We start from the raw sequence: 17,311 nt of genomic DNA, 5'->3' as shown, positions 1-17,311 counted from the left end.
TTTAGCTACTCTCTGATGATGAAAAGGCACTGGATGAAATCCTACAAGACATCAAGGAGTTGATAAATCCAAAATTTTGGGCAAACGACCCTGTGTTAGCTGAGCCCTAGTGAGCATCTAAGTCCTTCACAAGTGTGAACAAAACCACTTCAGCTCAAACCTTTTGTGCTGAAGCTCAAGAGTCACCACATGAGAAGTTATGATTGACCAATGCCATAGTTCAGGCAGTGCATTTAACTCAGTCTCATTTGAGCACTATCTCATCAACAGCTCTGGTGACTGACAAATTGCATTAATTTGTAGAAATGCTCAGAACTGTCACCAGCAGATTTTCAATTTATTGTACTACTTACTCACTGAGGCATCTTGATGCTCATGGATTCCTCATGGGTCTCTTACCTGATTTCCATCACCTTTCTGTCATAGCCAAAGGCTGGCCCAGCTTTTGGGGGTAAGGCAGGTGTGTGCTTTTCTTTCAGATGCTAAAAGCAGACATAGAGCAATAGGGAAGCATTGCCTCCATGGCAGCCTGCCCTGGAAGAAATAAACTGCAGGGCATGTAAAGTACTGGGATTCCAATAGAAGGAAAAATTGGGAGAATGGTAAAGCATCACCAATCTTGCAGTTCAGTCTTTACTTGAGGTTGTCAGGAAAGTAGCAGGTAATAAAGGACCAGTTGACATAATGTGTACTGGCCTTTTCCAAAGTTAAAGTATGACCCCCACATATAAAGATATGTGCTGAGTATCAAGAGCATTCAAGGGATAAACTCCAAGAAACTTGATTTGCAGTCACAGGTGAAAAGAATTTCTGTAATTTTAAATGTGATACAGTGCAAAGAACATGCAGTGCAGATATGACACAGGGAAGTCATATGTTCAGTGGGAGAGTGGGTGGTTTGTGATTGTCTGGATGATTTATGGAAAATAAAATAAAAGGAAATTATGAATTTTTAAAACGTAGAGTAAAACATCACTTTGAAGATCATTAACCAGATAGCACTCTCTGAGGGCAATAGTTTTTTATGCCTTATCAGTAAAGCAAGTTATCTTCATCTAGATACTGAATTATCCTGATAATAAAGTATGTAAATAAATGTTTTCTTTGTTGATATAAATGTATTATCTCCTGTGTAAGATAACAAACAATTGTTAAGTAATTTGCAACTAACCTTCTCAACCTTTGCCTCTGCAAGACCTTGACTCTTTGCTGATTTCCAAAATGTTTAATCTCTGCTGTTTTTGAAATCATCCTATTTCCTTTATTCAGACTAAAACTAAACTGCACATGTGTTACTCAGGTTTGCTGAGCTGCTTCTCATATTGTCATCTTATTCTTTCACTCAAAGTTATCCTGTCCTTTTCCCTGTGTTAGCTTATCTTCATGCCTACAAAAGGAGCTGAGAAGCTAAAGGAAAGAAATAAGTAGTTGTCCTAAGAAAGAGAGAGCAAGATGAAGGAATGGGGCCAGAACTGGCCAGACACCAGCATAGCAAAAGGTTAACAGCAGATTGTCATAGTTAGCTATGGTCTGAGCACAGGCACAGCATGGATATCTGATCCAAAATTGCTTCAGCCAGTAGAGCCCAGAAAAAGAAATCTTAGCTCATTTTCACAAAGACTTTGGGAAATGGGCCACAGGAAAGGTATTCTCTTGATCCATACAAGGCAACAAGTTTTGAAGGGCTTGGATTCATTTTTGCATTGTAATGTAATGAATGGCCTTTCAGCAGAAAACACAAGGTATCCTTTCTCTTTCCACTGGCTCTTAGGTAAAAGAAAAAGTGATAATGAGAGAGATTATAAAGAGTAGGTAAGAGACAATACTGAGAACATGGTAATTTTGTCCTGTAAGGCAAAGGCACTCAGTTACCTGAAGTATTTATTATCTTATATGATCCAATTACCTGGTCTCAAGCAGCTTGTAACAGAAATACAAATGTTTCGAGGATGAGGAGGAGAGAGGGAGAGAGAACAATGATAGATGAGATTGTTTTAGAGAGGTACTTACAGGAAATTTATAAGGTTTGGCTTGAGGTCTCAGCTTTTATTCAGTCTTCCTTGATCACTTCTTAAAGCCTTCACAGAGTACCTTCATTGTGAGAACAAGGTGTATTTTTACCCCGAAATTTGCACTTGGGACTAGAGTGACCTCTCCAGTGAGCTTCATTTAGGTCTGTCTTTTATTGGGCTTTAGTTAAGTGCTAGGATCAATGCAATGACACAAACAGCCTTCCCAATGCAAGATGGTCTTTAGTAAGGATAACAAAATACTTGAAAGGGCTAATATGGACAAACCCAATGGAAGTGTTCCCAAGTGACTGCTCTCCCTCTTACCATGCCCTCATGGGACCTATCTTTTCTTTCCCCTTAAGCTGATGCAGCACAGCAGGAAAACTTAAACAATAATCACTCCTACTGCTTCTCTTTGGCTTCCTAATATTTCAAAACTAATGCCTGATTGTGGAGCTTCTACTGTGCATTTTAAGAATTTAATTGAGTCATTTACCCTACAGAGGGTAAATGACTCAATTTCTTACCAGTCTGGACATCCCAACTGTGCTTCATTGCATTTCTCCCAAACCAGAGAAGTTAACCAGCCCTACTCCACAGCTGTGCAGGGAGGAAACCAAGCTATGCATCAAAATCATTGAAATATAAAAGAATTGTCATTGCTACCATGTGCTTAACATGCCAACTTTGCTGCAAGATGTCACGGAGACTAAGACCTCCCCAGGATTTTAACTAAGGTTAAACATTGGCTATCAAGAGCAGGCATTGTTACATCTCAAGCATATTCCCCAAGAAACAGGGAATATCCATCAACATGCCCAGATAAGTGAATGAACTGCCTTGTCCAGGCATTTTGCACATCTGCATCACCTACAGCTTTGAAGAATGTGATTGTAACAGCAAAGCTCTTTTAAAAAGGATTATATTAAGCCTTTATGCAATGAGAGAGCCAAATCTGCCAAGACAAGAAGTCAGGGTTTTACATCAAGCCTATTTTCTTTCAGATTGCTTTGTATTCAGTGTTTATTAAACAGCAAATTCTTAATCCTGAGTGTAGCCAGTTCCCACATAGGCTGTTCATCCCTCTTGGCATCCTCTGCAGAATCCAGATTTATTTTTGTTGGCTGAAGGCATTATAATTAAAGGTTGTATTTTCTTTCCCTGCAGGCACAGTTAGGTTTTTGACAGCACTGGGGAGAAGTATTCAAGGTGTGAAAGTTGAAGTGAGGTCCTGGTATGGACAAAGCCAAGCTCCCAGCATTTTATCACAAGATTCCTGCCTGACTGCCCCAGGTGGAATGCAGTGAGGAGCTACACAGGCTCCAGCCCATTGCATGAAGCTGAGAGTGATGATAAACCACACTTCCTGTAAGACAGAGGTGTTAGTTGCATCTGGGCTGGACTTGTACAGAAAACTACACGTCAAAATGCCCTTCTGTGAGGTTCCTGGTGCAGTGGGATAAACGTGATCAGCTAAAGTGTTAAAATGATTGGTGACTGCCTTTTATTTAATTTGGTTTGGCAGCACCTGTGGAAACAGTTGGAGATTTCAATATCCTTCCTGGCACACCCCCATCTCCCTCAGAACTGCCACCTGCTTTGGAAATCTTGACATTTGAAAAAAAACCCACCAAATGAGTGATTCATATAGAGTCACATATGTGGGGGCATATTCTTCCCCATGGTGCATTCTCTTTAGTAAATATCGTCAATAAATCAATCATTTCCAGAACACATCCATAATGTGTATGAGAAGATTCCTTGTGAATGCCAGGTTTGCCCACAACTAGAGCATTGACAAAAAAAAACAGTGTCAGGTTTCCAGCATAAGGTGTACTTAAATATACTGGGGGGTTTTGAGTTGGGAAGCAAAAGATATCATTGAGACAGGAGATCCTTAGGGTCTGGTGCTCTAGAGGTCACTTTTCTTCTGGATTTGGAGCTTTCTTCAGTGGTACCTGGATTTTCTTTTCAGATGATTCAGCAATGGGTTCCATCCTTGAATTAATGATGTTCTTATTGAAAAAGGAAGTGTAAGACTCCAGTTGCTAGGAATAAGAGCATTTTATCTGGTATCCAGTCTTTTGTCTCCCTCTGGCCAGAGCACAGTTGTGAACTGTGAACTGACACTTGTTTCTCTTTCGACACTTTCTTTCCTGTTTGAGTTGTGGTTTTTGTCTGCCAGCCAAAGGAGCACAGGAGAACTCCTCTAATAATAGCTGCAAGGTCTCCCGTACAGTGTATGAGCACAAATTTATTGTTTCACCCTTAGTAAGCATTTCCTCTGGAATAACACTGATGTTTCCCGTTCAGAGAGCAGCTGTTCCTGCTGGCTCTCTGTGGTTTTACTTCCTTCTCCTAGGGCTGTAGATTGCTAGGGGGTCTTTCTCCTAGGCTTGCAGTGTAGTGTGTGATTTTGGGTTTGTTGCTGCATTCTGGACATAAGAATGCACCACATGGCTGCTAAGCAGCATATGATCCTAGACAAGAACTGGGAGAAGGATATATACATAGTAGGAAAAGATGTGTTTGGAATGAATATGGAAGAAAAAAAAGAGGTAAAAATAAATGCTTCTGTCATTAGATCAGTTTGCAAATTGAATGAATTGACTTATATGAAATACACTGACTTCAGATCCCTTGGAAGACCAGTCGTTCTTTAGTGGTTTAGGTTTGCTCTGATGCTTTGTGCAGGTGCCGGAACGACACAGAAAATGGATTCTGTGGCTGGTGGATTTCCTGTGATGTGACAGCAGACTGCTTGTCCTGTGACTGTCTCAGTTTTACCCCCCTGGTAGATCAGTTCCCCATGCTGCATGATGGCTTTTGCTTCACCCATTGAGGTGGACTTTTGCTGCTATCCTGGTGGTTGCCTTGCCCAGGAGATCAAGTTGAGCTTCTGATTTAATTCTTTATGTGGAAGGCTGTTTGAGACTGCCTGTGACAATGAACTGCATTGTATAGATGGCTGGCCTGGCATTAGTCTGCTTTCATGAAAAAGCAAGTTACATTCAGATGACATGGAAATGGATTTAGATTTATTGTCTTGTGCAATTTCTTCCCATTGGTTCTGAACTCAATCCCAAGGCAGAGTGATGTTGTTCATGACTCCATTGTACAGCCAGAGCTGCAGCTCTCACGCTGCCTTTTCTTGCTGCGGATGTAATGTTAAGTAATTAGCATATTCATTTGTGTTTAGAAATATCTATACTCAGGACTCCCTAGGGGCTAGAGTTTAAGTCTAGATAGGTGCAAGAGAAAGTCAGAGGCCAGCTGGCTTTGCCTAGGTAATTTGGATGGACAAATGGAGCACATTACTAACCTGATCCTGACAGTGCCCTACAGGCATTGCAACTAAAGATTAAGTTTAGGGACTTTAAGGACTATAATTTCTTCAGCTCAAGAAGAGTTTGAAGGTGAACATGCCAACACCAATAGTAAATCTGTAACAGAGAAAGAAAATTAGAAGTAAAAGAGGAAGTTGCTATTATGCAGGTGATTGTAGTAGTTTCAATGTGCTACTTTCCGATAGGACATTTTTATCTATTACTCACAGTGTGTGATGTGACGTGGCCCTACAACTCCCCTGAATGCCACTAGGCCAGTGGTATTTCCTACTTCTTTTCTTATTTCCTTTCCTCCTATTTCCTTTTCTCTCTCAGCAGCAACCAGGTGCTGGTATAAATTATCTGGCCAAGTGTAGCAGTTCTGCACGCCCGTGGAAGATAGAGGAGCATTTCTTTACAGACTTTGATTTGTTTTACAGAAATAAATACCTGGAAAACATAATTATGCTCCAAGGCTTAGAGCAGGAGCCAATCAACAGTTACTTATACTGAAAAATCATGATTGAAAGCTGACTTATGCCTGTTGGATCCTGTAAGGAGCTGCTTCTTCCTGTTCTCCAAACATTTTGGTGTGTGTTTTGGGGTTTCTTTTGCTCCTGGTCAAGCTACAGCCATCTCCAACTTCTGTTGGAGAAATCCAAGACTATGAGCCAGTAACAGTTTTATATCTGCATCAGAAAAGGATTTTAGTCTGATTTTAATGCCAAGGTTCGTTCAGTGCCTTAACTGGCCTCTGGCTTTACATGTTTTGCTGACACAGCGCTCTTGCCTGGCCTGGGACTGTGAACATGCATGAACCAGCATGAAACCGGGCACACACTGCTGATGAAATGTGGCATTGTTGGTTCCATGTTCACTTACAAAAAGGTTTTTCCCTTTCCAACCAGAGGGAGGTGAATGCCAACTAGTCCTCTACTCTCTTTTCACAGGAAGACTTCGAAGTCCTGGCAGCACTGGAACGTCTGCAAGTGCAGCTGCTCTGAATACTGCCCCTGTGCTGGAGGCCTGAGCAGGGCAGGGTTTCATTCCAGGCAGGTGCTTCTTTTATCTGAGAGCTTGCATTAACCATCTCATTAGTCCTGCTAATAGAACTGACTCCGCTCTGTTTTTATCCTCACACAATGAAGATCAGCATCTCACCCTGTGCTAGCAAACACTAAATTTTATAATTCATTTAATTTGCAAGGTTTACCATAAAATCCTTTGTAAATCTTTTAACAATGCCCTTCTCTGAAACCATGGTAAAATGTTTTATAGAGTCAGCCAATCCCACTGGACTCTTCAGCTCTCCAGGTCTTTCTCTTGGGTCTCCTGCCAGCAGCTCCTTAGATTGCAGGTTTTTGCACTGACTTTGCTTCTGTGTTTCAAAGAAACAGAGATCCGTGCTCAGAATGCAGCGGAAAGATTTGAAGGTCTTGAAGAGAAGCAGGAAGAAGCTCTGTAGATGTCTTAGGCTGCAATACAGGATGTGACCAAAAATATGTATTCTATTACCATCTGTTGAAATCAGCTGGGGCAGTGATCCTTATCTCTGTGAGAGATATTCTCTGCTAATGGGCCATCTGATAAAACCAGGTGGAGCAGTCATCTTTATCTTTTCCACAACCCATCCTTTCTCCAGGAAAGTATCATCTGTCAATGGGCCATTGGGTCCCACTGAATGACTGATAAAATTATAACATCCCATTGGGTCCCACTGAATGACTGATAAAATTACATCATCCCATTGGGAGATGCTCCACCCAGGGGGAAGAGCCAAGCCTTTCCTACCCAAACAAAAACTGACATCTGAAACATCAAGGCAGCCTTTTTCCACTGGATTCCAGAGGAAAAACCTGACCTTTCCATATCATCACCGGACCTTTGGAGGAAAACTGCATCCTTCTACAGGAGCACTGCTCCAACTGAACCACATCTGTCATCCAGGAGGATGCAGCCACCATTGAATGGGACTGCTGCCAACACCCTGACTGACTGACGGGGGTCAGCTTGGATTCTGACTCTGGCAGTGTTTTTGGGGTTGTTCTTTGTCATACTGTATTTCTATTTTAATTTTCCTAGTATTTCTATTTTAATTTTCCCATATCTTTGCCTGAGAGCCCCTTAATTTCAAAATTATAGTAATTTGGAGGGAGGGGGTTTACATTCTCCATTTTTAAAAAGAGGCTCCTGCCTTTCTTGGCAGACACCTGTCTTTCAAACCAAGACAGCAGGGATTCAAGAGCTAGAGTGCGAGCTGGAGAAAGATGAGGAAGGCATCCAAGAAGCAAGAAACCAGGAAAGGCAAAGTCAGGATAATCAAAATTCTGAACCTTTTTCCAGATTTGGAGACTGAAGCAATCTTTGAGAACATCTCACTCATCTGTCTAATGCAGAACGCTCCCCTGCTGGACACATCGTGGGGTTTTTTCTCAACTCTGTTAGTGGTCAAGCAAAGAGGCTTTTAACATGATTCTAGATCAGGGCAAAAAAACCTGCTGAACCTGGCCTGGCTTTGAGAGCAACTAATTTTGATGTTGGCATGTAACATAGGGTCTGTATCTAGAAGATCACTGTAATAAGTATCATGTTCCTTGGGAGTGAGTACTCTCTGTGACAGTCAAGATCTGTTTAGGATCACTGATTTTGGATTAGAAAGAAATTACATTCCAGAGGTCGCAGATCTTTTGTGTCTCTAGCATGGGGCACTCTTGCTTTCTCCAGGAGGTATTTGAACACTGCTTACCTACTGCTCTTGCCCACTTGGTGTGGCAGTCAGTTCTTTAGGTCACAAGATTATTAGACACTAAAGCATTTCCTTGTGTCCTTTCTCAATCAGATCAACAAGATTTAAATATGGAGAAGGAGAAAGAATAAGAGTTAAAATGTCTTCCTTTAGTCCTTCAGTGTATCTTGTCCTTTTGACTTCAAAATGGAAGGAGGGGCCAATTTGTTTGTTAAGGATGTGATACCTTGGGCACATTTTAACTCTGTGGTATTTTTAATGGCTTTGGCTTGCTGTTTTTTCTTTTGGAAAAATTTCCAAGAAAATATCTCAGAAGTCGTGGCCTGCTCAAGTCCCAAAGCTTCTACCTCTGGCTAGCCCAAGGGATCCAGAAAAAGCAAACACTGAAGAACAGCAATGGCTGAGTAGTGTCTTGGTGCCCATTTCCAGTAGCATCTCACCCTGATCCACTGCTGTTACTCCTTACCTACCACCCTGACATGTCTCTGCCATTTCAGCATTTATGCTGTTCTTCCTCCTGCCTCTGCCACTTCCACGTGTCTTGCTTGTCCTCTGCCTCCTCCCACAGTTCTAACACCTTTACAGTTTGTCATCCTTGTAAAACTATTGCTACCTCAACTTTCTATGCAACACATCTCTCTTGCCTTTGCCTTTCCTGTTTGCACTCATCAATCTCTTCTTGCTGCTTTATTTCCTTCTGCCTCATCCCTGTTGGATCATGTAAACAAGTTGTTTGCACCTCTTCCCTCTCATATCAAGAGGGTTTTTTTACCTCAATGCCAGCATGGCATTGTTATGTATCTGATAATGGGTTCTGACTCCATCCTCTGAACTTCACACAATCCAGCTACCAGCTGTCTGACTGATTAGGAGGAAAATGTGCAAGAATGAGGATGACTGCAATTTGACCCATTCTCAGCTTGGAAGAGCAGGCAGTGAAACTGTCAGGAATCAAATCAGTTCAGACAACACCTGCCCACTCCCTCAGAGTAAATTCTCACCTAGAAAATTCTTGTCATTAATCCTTAAGTACATTTTTAAACTATGTTCTCCTTCAGCAAGGCTTTTGAGCATAGTATCTCCTGATGGTAGAATGACAAGTTTCTGCTGGCTCTGTATAAGCAAAAGAGAGAAGATCCTGCTGGAACAAGGCATGCTTTTTGGAACTGAGGATGCTCTTAGCTATAATTTGCCTTTCTGTAAGAAAGTGACACGTTTGAAAAACCCATGCCTGGCTTCTGCAGATACAAATGCAAACAGGGTAATGGGTGTGCCCTGACATAGTGCTGCATGACTCCTGACAGTCAGCTCTTGGGCTAAGTGTTGTTCCTTTGAGACTTTTATCTGTAAAGCTGTTGGTCCTTCGTGTGCCAAGAATCTTGGTGGGGATGGATCATTTTACACTGAGTTAGAAATGCAGCCAAAGAAGTGTTCAGAGAAAGGATCAGCTGCAGCTCACTCTGTAGTATTATGCTCTTTTGTCCATATGCCCTAGAGGTTGGGAAAGAAGGGCCTATTTCAGCTGAAACAGAAACAGCTTTAGAGGGGTAACTGCACAGTTCACGGTCCCCAGTGGAAGATGACAGAGCTGTTCAATTTCCCAGAGCTAATCTTCCATGAGCAGATCACTTCTAAGATCTATCACAGACACACCAGCAGGAGCCACAGTGATCCTGCTGCCCCTCAGAGGGTTACAGTGGCAAATTATGTAAGTGGGAGGTTACACCTGGAGGTCAGGTGCTTGTATGGTCACTGCCAAGTTCAGAGGTGGATTTTTCCTACTTCCCAGCCGCTTGTAAGAGGGCTGGCTGGCCAGGTGTCCTTGCTGTAAAAACGCTAGCATATACTTGTAGATTGAGTATCATGGGAGCAGTTAGAGTTACCAGCAGGCAAAAAGCTGTGAATAAATGAAAATTCAAGAATGAGCAACTGGCTGGGTATCCCCTGCTAGGCACGGGCATCATGACTAACAATGTGGGGGCAATTAAGAGAAGGGCAAAAAAATGCCCTCTATCTTGACCTGTACAGGACACCTACAGCAGAACAGTGGTGCTGGGAATGGCTGTGCAGGGAGATCTGCTTTGAAGCAAGGGGAGATGCTGTAGGTCAAGTAAAAGGGCAGGAGCAGAGCTGATGTCCACACAAAGGGCACCCGGATTAGAAAATCTGAGTACAGGGATATTTCCTTTGACAGTACTCCAGATTTTTGCCAAGGGAAAGGACTGCAATACCTGTAGGTTCCTGGCCATTTCAAACAGCTGTAGGCAGGAAAGTCACATAGTAGTTTTATGGCTTCTGGGAATTCTGAGAACTCTCTCTTTTCGCTCTCCGTGTATGAAAATTACCAAGGCAGCTGCAGGCAGGCAAAAGTGTTATTGTTCCCGAGGCTCTCAGCCAGTGGTGCCGGACTCCCTTATCAGCCCAGTGGGCGTTGGTTAAACGGGTCACCTTAACGTTTTTAAGCGCCCAGGAGCTCAGACGTTGTCCTGCCTCACCACCCTGTGGAAGTGAGCAGCAGCACAGCCTTTCCTCTGCACAGCACATGTGGCCGGAAAGGAAGCACCAAGCTTTAAAGGCTGCTCTCTCCTCCTCTTCCTTTTCCTTCTACTTCAGAACTAGGGTTAAACGCCTTAGCTGTGGGGATGTATGTGGGTGGTTACTGAAATCCCATATCCAAGATACCACAAGGACCCAGCCCTTTCCCTCCTTGAAGCACCACCAGGATGGCAGCACCCACCATTCTGCCTGTGTGCTGTTCCCCCACGGATTGTCATGCTCCCATTCCCACCTGCCCGGCTGTTTGGTTTGTGGATGGGGGGCATGTAAGGACATCGGGGAGAGTCTGTCCTTCCTTCTAAGGTGATGGGGCAAGATGGATCAGACCCCGGGAGCCAGGCTGTAACGTGTCAAGGTGCATCTGGCTCTGTGGATGCCATCCCACTTCCCTCAACCCCCTGCTGACACACTTGCCAGGCCTGCTCCTTGCACTCCACATTTTTTCCTTTTCAAAACAAGTAGAGGCTTTTTCTGTGTACAATCCACTTTATATTGCAGGCCTGGGCTGCTTTCCCTCCTGCCTTCAGGTCAGAACCTGAGGGTGGGCCAGCCTTCTTGCTCCTTTCTGAGCAGAAGCAATGTGGGAACCCTTTCTCTCAGAGCATGGGTGAGTCCTTCTTGTCTTTTGGGTTTTCTGGGAGCTTTGTGGTGCCTGTGAGGAGGCTGCTCACAGCTGGAGGGCTGTGGGTAGCTGGAGAAACTAGGTTCATGGCATCCAGAGGCAAGGGCAAGATGAAAGCAGCAGGCTTCTCTGTGGTGAGGGAGTGCAGTGCATGGAGATAACGGAGCTGAGCAGCAGCTGGAGCACTGGACAGGATCTCAGCTGCCATCCTCAGGGACTCAGAAGCAGCCTTTTCCCCCTCTGCAGCGATCACCTACCAAGCAGGGGAAGAAGGAAGGTTCTGTGAGGCTGGGAGTGAGGGGGCATGGACTGTTTGTTACAGAGGGAGGTTGCCATGGTGAAATTTTCAGGGTCAGTGTGACTATAACATTCCTGCTCCTTGAAGATCACAGCATGTACTAACCTCTTGGCATTGCCAGAAGTCTGGAAGTTCATGTCTGGCATTTTTTTACCAGGCCCATCAGAGCTCACAACTGAGCTCCCCTTGTTATACTCAGCTCTTTTTCAGGAATTAACGGAAACAGATCAACCCAGAGCTGTGTGCCTGTGTGGCAAGTCCCAGGGACCTTAAACCAGAGGTGGGAAAGGGAGGAGGAATGCTTTGGAAGGAGAAGAGAAGGGTTCAGATGTTGGCATACCCGCACTTTGGCCTGTCTCTGGGCCTCCGCTTCCACAGCCAGGGACTGCCGGAGCTCAGCAGGCAGCTGCACGTTGTTGCTGTGGTAGTAAAGACAGGCATTAGTTGGGCTCTTGGCTCTCCTGGCAACACTGGATGGTCAGTCTAAGGCTTGGGGTGGGTTCAGTTGGTCTCTACAGAGCAGCTCATTCATATTCTTTGTCCCCTGGGTGTCACTCTTTCGGTGTCTCACTTTAACCTTCTACCTCCGTTCCCATCCTTCTCTTTCAGCCTGGTCTTTTAGAGACTACACTTGCATGATCACCAGGCAGCAGGGAGACCTCTTTGTGTCTCTGAGGCTTATAATGCAGGCTCACTCTTTGTGAGACAGCAGAGATTCCACTAGGAGACAGCTCTCAAGACAGGTACAGGAATGTTCTGTTCACAGATTTATTCATTCACTGCTTGGCTTTCTCTTCCATGTCCCTCTGTGTGATCAGTGAGTCCCACCTTTCTGCACAGACTTGAGTGATGAGCCCATCCCTACCAGTGCTGAGGCCCCAGAGCCTTTGATCTAGAGTGCAACACAGAGCTCAGTGCCTTGCTGTGCCTTTTGGGCTACCAGAACTGGGTGCAAACTCTGCCTGCAGCAGCAGCAAAATGGTGATGAGATCCCAGCTAAGGACCCTGCTCTGGCTGTCAGGGTAGGAGAAAGAACAGTCTTACATGTGGAAATTTTACATGAGGCAGAGGCTGAAAATGGCAGGGAAAACAGTAAAGTGAGAGGTGAGGCTCTACCTTGTGCAGAACACCTGCAGGGAGAGAGCCAGAGGCAAAGCAGGAAGAGGAGCAGGCAACAGTGTGCAGCACAGGACAGGTACTTGCAAAGGGAGAGAGAATTCCCTTCTACAGGCATTTCCTACCTACATTTCTATTCTCTCCACTTTGATCCCCCAGCAGCCTGTGACCGCATCCAAAGCCACCTATGAAGACAAATATTTTTAGAGCATGGGGAGAACAGCAGCCCTGCTCTAGGCCCCTTACAGGGAGCAAGACAGGGCAGGGACTTTAATTGCAGGACGGTAAGGCAGATTTATAAGGTTCATTGTGCTACTGGGCAAGGCCCCTCAGAAATAAAATGACTGCCCTCACTTCCCATTTGTTTTTACCCCAGGGGTTTAGGGTGATTTAACTAGAATCCACACTGATTCCAAGTGTGGAAGCCTTCTTCAAACCAGTGTCTGTGACTCTGAGGGACTGGCCACCTGAACTTCTTTGCAGAGCCTTAATTCACCCCTTGCTTTGCTGTCTCTCTCCCCACAGTAGCACCTTTATCTCCTGGCTGATGTTCTTCCTCTCCAGCAGAAGCTCAGAGAAAGCTTGATGTGCCAGGAGGCGCTTCGTGGTGGTCTGCACCAGCAGCTGGATGGCACTGGAGATGCTGGTTAGGTTGGTGAGGAGAAGAGAGGCATTTTCCAAGCGGTAGTAGCAGACAGCATCTATCTCCAAAGTAACCATGTCTTTAGTCACCACCTAAGTAGAAGACATTAGGGGAAATGGAACTGGTTCTGGCAACTCTAAGGTAGCCAAGAAAAGCACACAACTGAGAGAATGATGAAGACTGGCTAAATCGTTAAGTCTTTGTAGCTTCCACTTCTGCTACTGACTGATCCTGGGCAAACTAGAGGTTACTTTGAGATGTTTTTTCAAACTTTTCTTTGCAAGGATGAAGGTTGCAAGCATAAGATTTAACATTAAAAAGATCCCAAAATTAATATATAGTGGGGGTGTCAGCCATACCTGATGGAAAGGGATCTCTAGGGTTTTGAGGCGGAGGTCTATCTTGTGATAGGTGTCCAAACAGGGAAGGAAAAATAAAAGGCCTGTGGGAGGAAGAGAAAGACAGCAGGTAATCACCAGAACTACAGAAATTACCTCTTTTGTTTTGGAGAACAGGGGAGGGTTTAGCAGAACTACAAAAGAACAGCAATACATAGGCTCAAAATCTCAGGCTGCTTCTGTGACAGAAATCCATCAGAAACTACTGGCCCTTAAAGGAAGGGAACAAACACCATCCCATCTCCTGTGTGGCCATGTCTGCTTGGAGGACACCAGCATGTGAACTTTGGTAAGGCATGCAGAAGAGGAGCAGTGTGGCTGGGAGGAGCTCAGTAAATACTTTACCGGGTCCTTTGGCTCTGCCAGGAAGGAGATGCCCAAGTCGGAAAACAATGGCTCTCTCATACTCCCGCACTACCTGCAGAGGGAAACAAAAGCTAGGCTAGAGAGGAAGAAGTAGGACTGGGAAAAGCAACCTCACCAGCACGGGAGGAAGTTTATTCTGGAAAAGCCCTGCAAAGGGAGGATTTCAGCAGGTTGTGGCATCACCTGTCACTGAGTCACTTTACCCTTTGCCCAGAACTGCTGACCAGCCTTGTATATGAGGAGCCCTGTGACAGACAGAGATTTGCTTAGAGCAGCTTCCCAAGATGACCCGGAATTTTACTTCCTTATAGCCTGGCCAAACTTAAATTACCCAAGTTAAAATGTTTCATGTTGCTTGTTTCCCTCCAAGGCAAATACGTGCTCATCCTAAGAGCTGAGCTGTAATACTGATATTCTTGTTGATGAATGTGAAATTTCCTGAGAAGTGGGAATCAAAATGCATACAAGTGCCTACTTGTAGCCATGCTATAAATCTGAATAAAATGAGAGGAAGAAGGAAAATCTGCTATTAACTGAGAGATCAATATCTTTTAAAATTTTGAATTTAAAGCCTATTTACCCTGCTGCTGTCATGCAGCCATGTCTGGGCCAGGTAGGCTGAGGGATGTGAGTGAAAATAAGCATACTTGCAATTTGTTTTAAAAAAGATAAACCTTAGTTCCTTCCTGCTGGTATTTCAGCAGGAGTATTTGACAGGCAATGGTTGGACCACTGTACTGTAGCAACGTGCAATCAAGGACAAATAAAAATTAATGATGAGTTGAAGAGGTATAAATAGGGGCCTTATACAAAAAAAACCCTCTACGTTCATGTCCAACACATGCTGAATCAGTGTGTGACATCCAGAAAAGACACCAAATCCTGAGAGGCCCCATGGCTATTCTCACCTTCATGCAGAACCAGACAGAAATGGGGAAGGTCATTATGATGAACAGGAAAGACAAGATGGTCAAAAGCCACTCACAGACACCCAGACCAGGAGACTTTACACCTAGGGAGAAACCCAACAGGACTGTGTTAGAAGAAGACTGATCCTGAAATACCGATAGCCTGACAAGTGCCTGCACACATCAGCTTCACTGCTGTCCTTTGCCTGGACTCATTGTAAATGAACCACTTGGGTCTCTCTGGAGGTGAGTTAAAGAACACTCCCTGCTCCAGATTGCCAGGAGCTGCAAGGATGGAGGGATAGATTTTGTCTCTGCTTTATTGACAAAAATTGAACCATGCTTCTCCATGGTTGCTTGACTAGAGAGCAGACGTTATCTTGAAGAACTGGGGCTACCAAGCAGGATTGAAAGGCCTGGAATGGGCAACTTTGCTGAGCTGGGGTCCCTGAAGTTTATCTGGAAAAATGAGCTAAAGACAAATATTGTAAATAAGAGACAGCTTTATACATGCACAACCTGAAATGCCCTTCTCTATCAGAGTATTTCAAGTTGTTTTGGAATAGGATTTTAGTTGCATCCCAGCTCCCTAATGCAGTGGGATGAAGCCTCCGGTTGTCAGTAAAATATTCCTGTGTTCTAAGAAGTCATCCCAAGGTACTGGAGGCTCACTGGGGTGGTCAGACAGATTATTATTACTTTCTACATATCCCCAGAATGAGTGTGGCTTGCTCTGGCTGCCCTTTGTTGTGCTCCTGTCTGAGGGAAAAATCAACAGGTATGGCATGAGGACAGATGGAGCCAGAGAGTGGATCAGGATTTCCAGCTGTGAAGTTGGAAAATTGCCATCCCTCCCATTTTTAATCCCTTTCGTCCCTGCCCCTCTGCCTTTGAAATACTTTGCAGAACCACCAGGTCCTGAGGAAGCTTCAGATCCCAGGAACCTGTGTAGTCACCAGAGCTCCTAAGCAATTGCCCAATAGCTGTAATTCCTGTAAGGGAGGCAGAAAGAAGAAGCTGTGAAAAGTTAGTTCCCATGGAGTCAAGAGCAAGTCTGAACCTTTGTGTCACTCTGGGGCAGCAGAGGTGCTAGCATGGAAGAGCACAAGTGGTGCTGGCTCTTGTAATATACATCTGCCAGGCCTGTGGTGATGTTGGGCCCAAACAGGCCCAGTCGTATTGCCAAAAGGATCACGATGCTCCCTTCTATTGTAGCAGGCTGGGAATAATGTTTTTGTTGCCTAACAAACACACAGAGAGGAGCTGCTCTTAAAGATTATCTAGCAGGTGAGCAGCTAGTGTGCACCTCAAGGGCAGTTCTTCCCTTCAGTGAGGTCCTTTGGACTATGAACTGGCAGTAAAGCCAATGCCATCCGCCTAAAGGAGGCCAAGCAAGAAAAGGAAGAGACCAGAGCATGAACAGAACTGTGGAGTAGCAAGCTGATGCATGAAGGATGCTGGGAACGTAACTACTTGTACCCAGGTTCACTGCTTGTACCCGGGTTCACTGCTTTGCTGGATGGTGCTAACAAGCCTGCAGAAGCCGGCTGGGAGGCTGGCTGCAGAGTCTCCCATATCCTATCCTGGGGATAACCACACCTGTGCAAGGTGGGTGTGATGACACCGTGCAGAGAGCAGTCATACTGTGACCCACGCAGCAACAAAGAGCCCACAGTTTTCCAACCCCTTCCCTTCTTTAAGCCATACCTTCCTCTTGCTGCTCACTGTCCAGCAAAGCCATTGCATCCATTTCTTCATCAGACACCACATCATCCACGTCCACCACCGTGGAGGTGTGCACCCTACCATCACTCCCCACGGTGCTCTTGGTCTCCTTGGCTTTCTCCTGCTTTACATCTCCCTTTCCTTTGTCAGCTTCTCTGCTGCTCTCTCTCTTCTGTTGTTTCTTCTGTGCAGCCGGGGACTCCCTGCGTCTTCTATGAGACTCCCTGGAAGAGCTCCGAGCCCTTTTCTCCATCCTCATCTGTGCCAAGGAGCTGCCTAGGGAGTAGGATGAGTATGTGCTCAAATTTATTGCTGCAGGCAGGAAAAGCAGGCAGGGGAGGAGAGAAGGGAAGGTGTCACATTAAGGAAGCTTGTTTCAAGTTCATCACAGGCTTGTCAGGCATAATGGACAGTGAAGTGAGCAAGCTGTTTCCAGCTGCTCTGCTCTCAACATGCACATGCACGTGGAGATGGGAAGGAAAGTTAGACCTGGACAGGGTGGACCCCAGGAGGGCATTCTCTTTGCATCTTCCTGCTTTTGGAAATAAAATACAATCAGAAGCACTCTGTTGATTTTTAGTAGATAGTTTCTGCA

General features: G+C 44.9%; 1 protein-coding gene across 1 annotated transcript; it reads right to left on the bottom strand.

Moving 5' to 3' along the window:
- Positions 1–11,236: 11,236 nt before the first annotated feature.
- Positions 11,237–16,975, bottom strand: NPHS2 (NPHS2 stomatin family member, podocin). Its single transcript, XM_014874725.2, has 8 exons — positions 16,699–16,975; positions 14,992–15,095; positions 14,063–14,135; positions 13,679–13,761; positions 13,208–13,411; positions 12,806–12,861; positions 11,901–11,979; positions 11,237–11,515 (listed from the first exon to the last, which is right to left on the bottom strand). Exons 1-8 carry the CDS (start codon positions 16,973–16,975, stop codon positions 11,237–11,239), a joined length of 1,155 nt encoding a protein of 384 aa, XP_014730211.1.
- Between the last annotated feature and the right edge of the window lie 336 nt (positions 16,976–17,311).

Source organism: Sturnus vulgaris, chromosome 9, assembly GCF_052056855.1.
Source record: "Sturnus vulgaris isolate bStuVul1 chromosome 9, bStuVul1.hap1, whole genome shotgun sequence".
In the NCBI taxonomy this organism is placed as follows: Eukaryota; Metazoa; Chordata; class Aves; order Passeriformes; family Sturnidae; genus Sturnus; species Sturnus vulgaris.
Note: the sequence above shows the minus strand (reverse complement) of the source record. Positions and strands in the feature narration are given on the sequence as shown.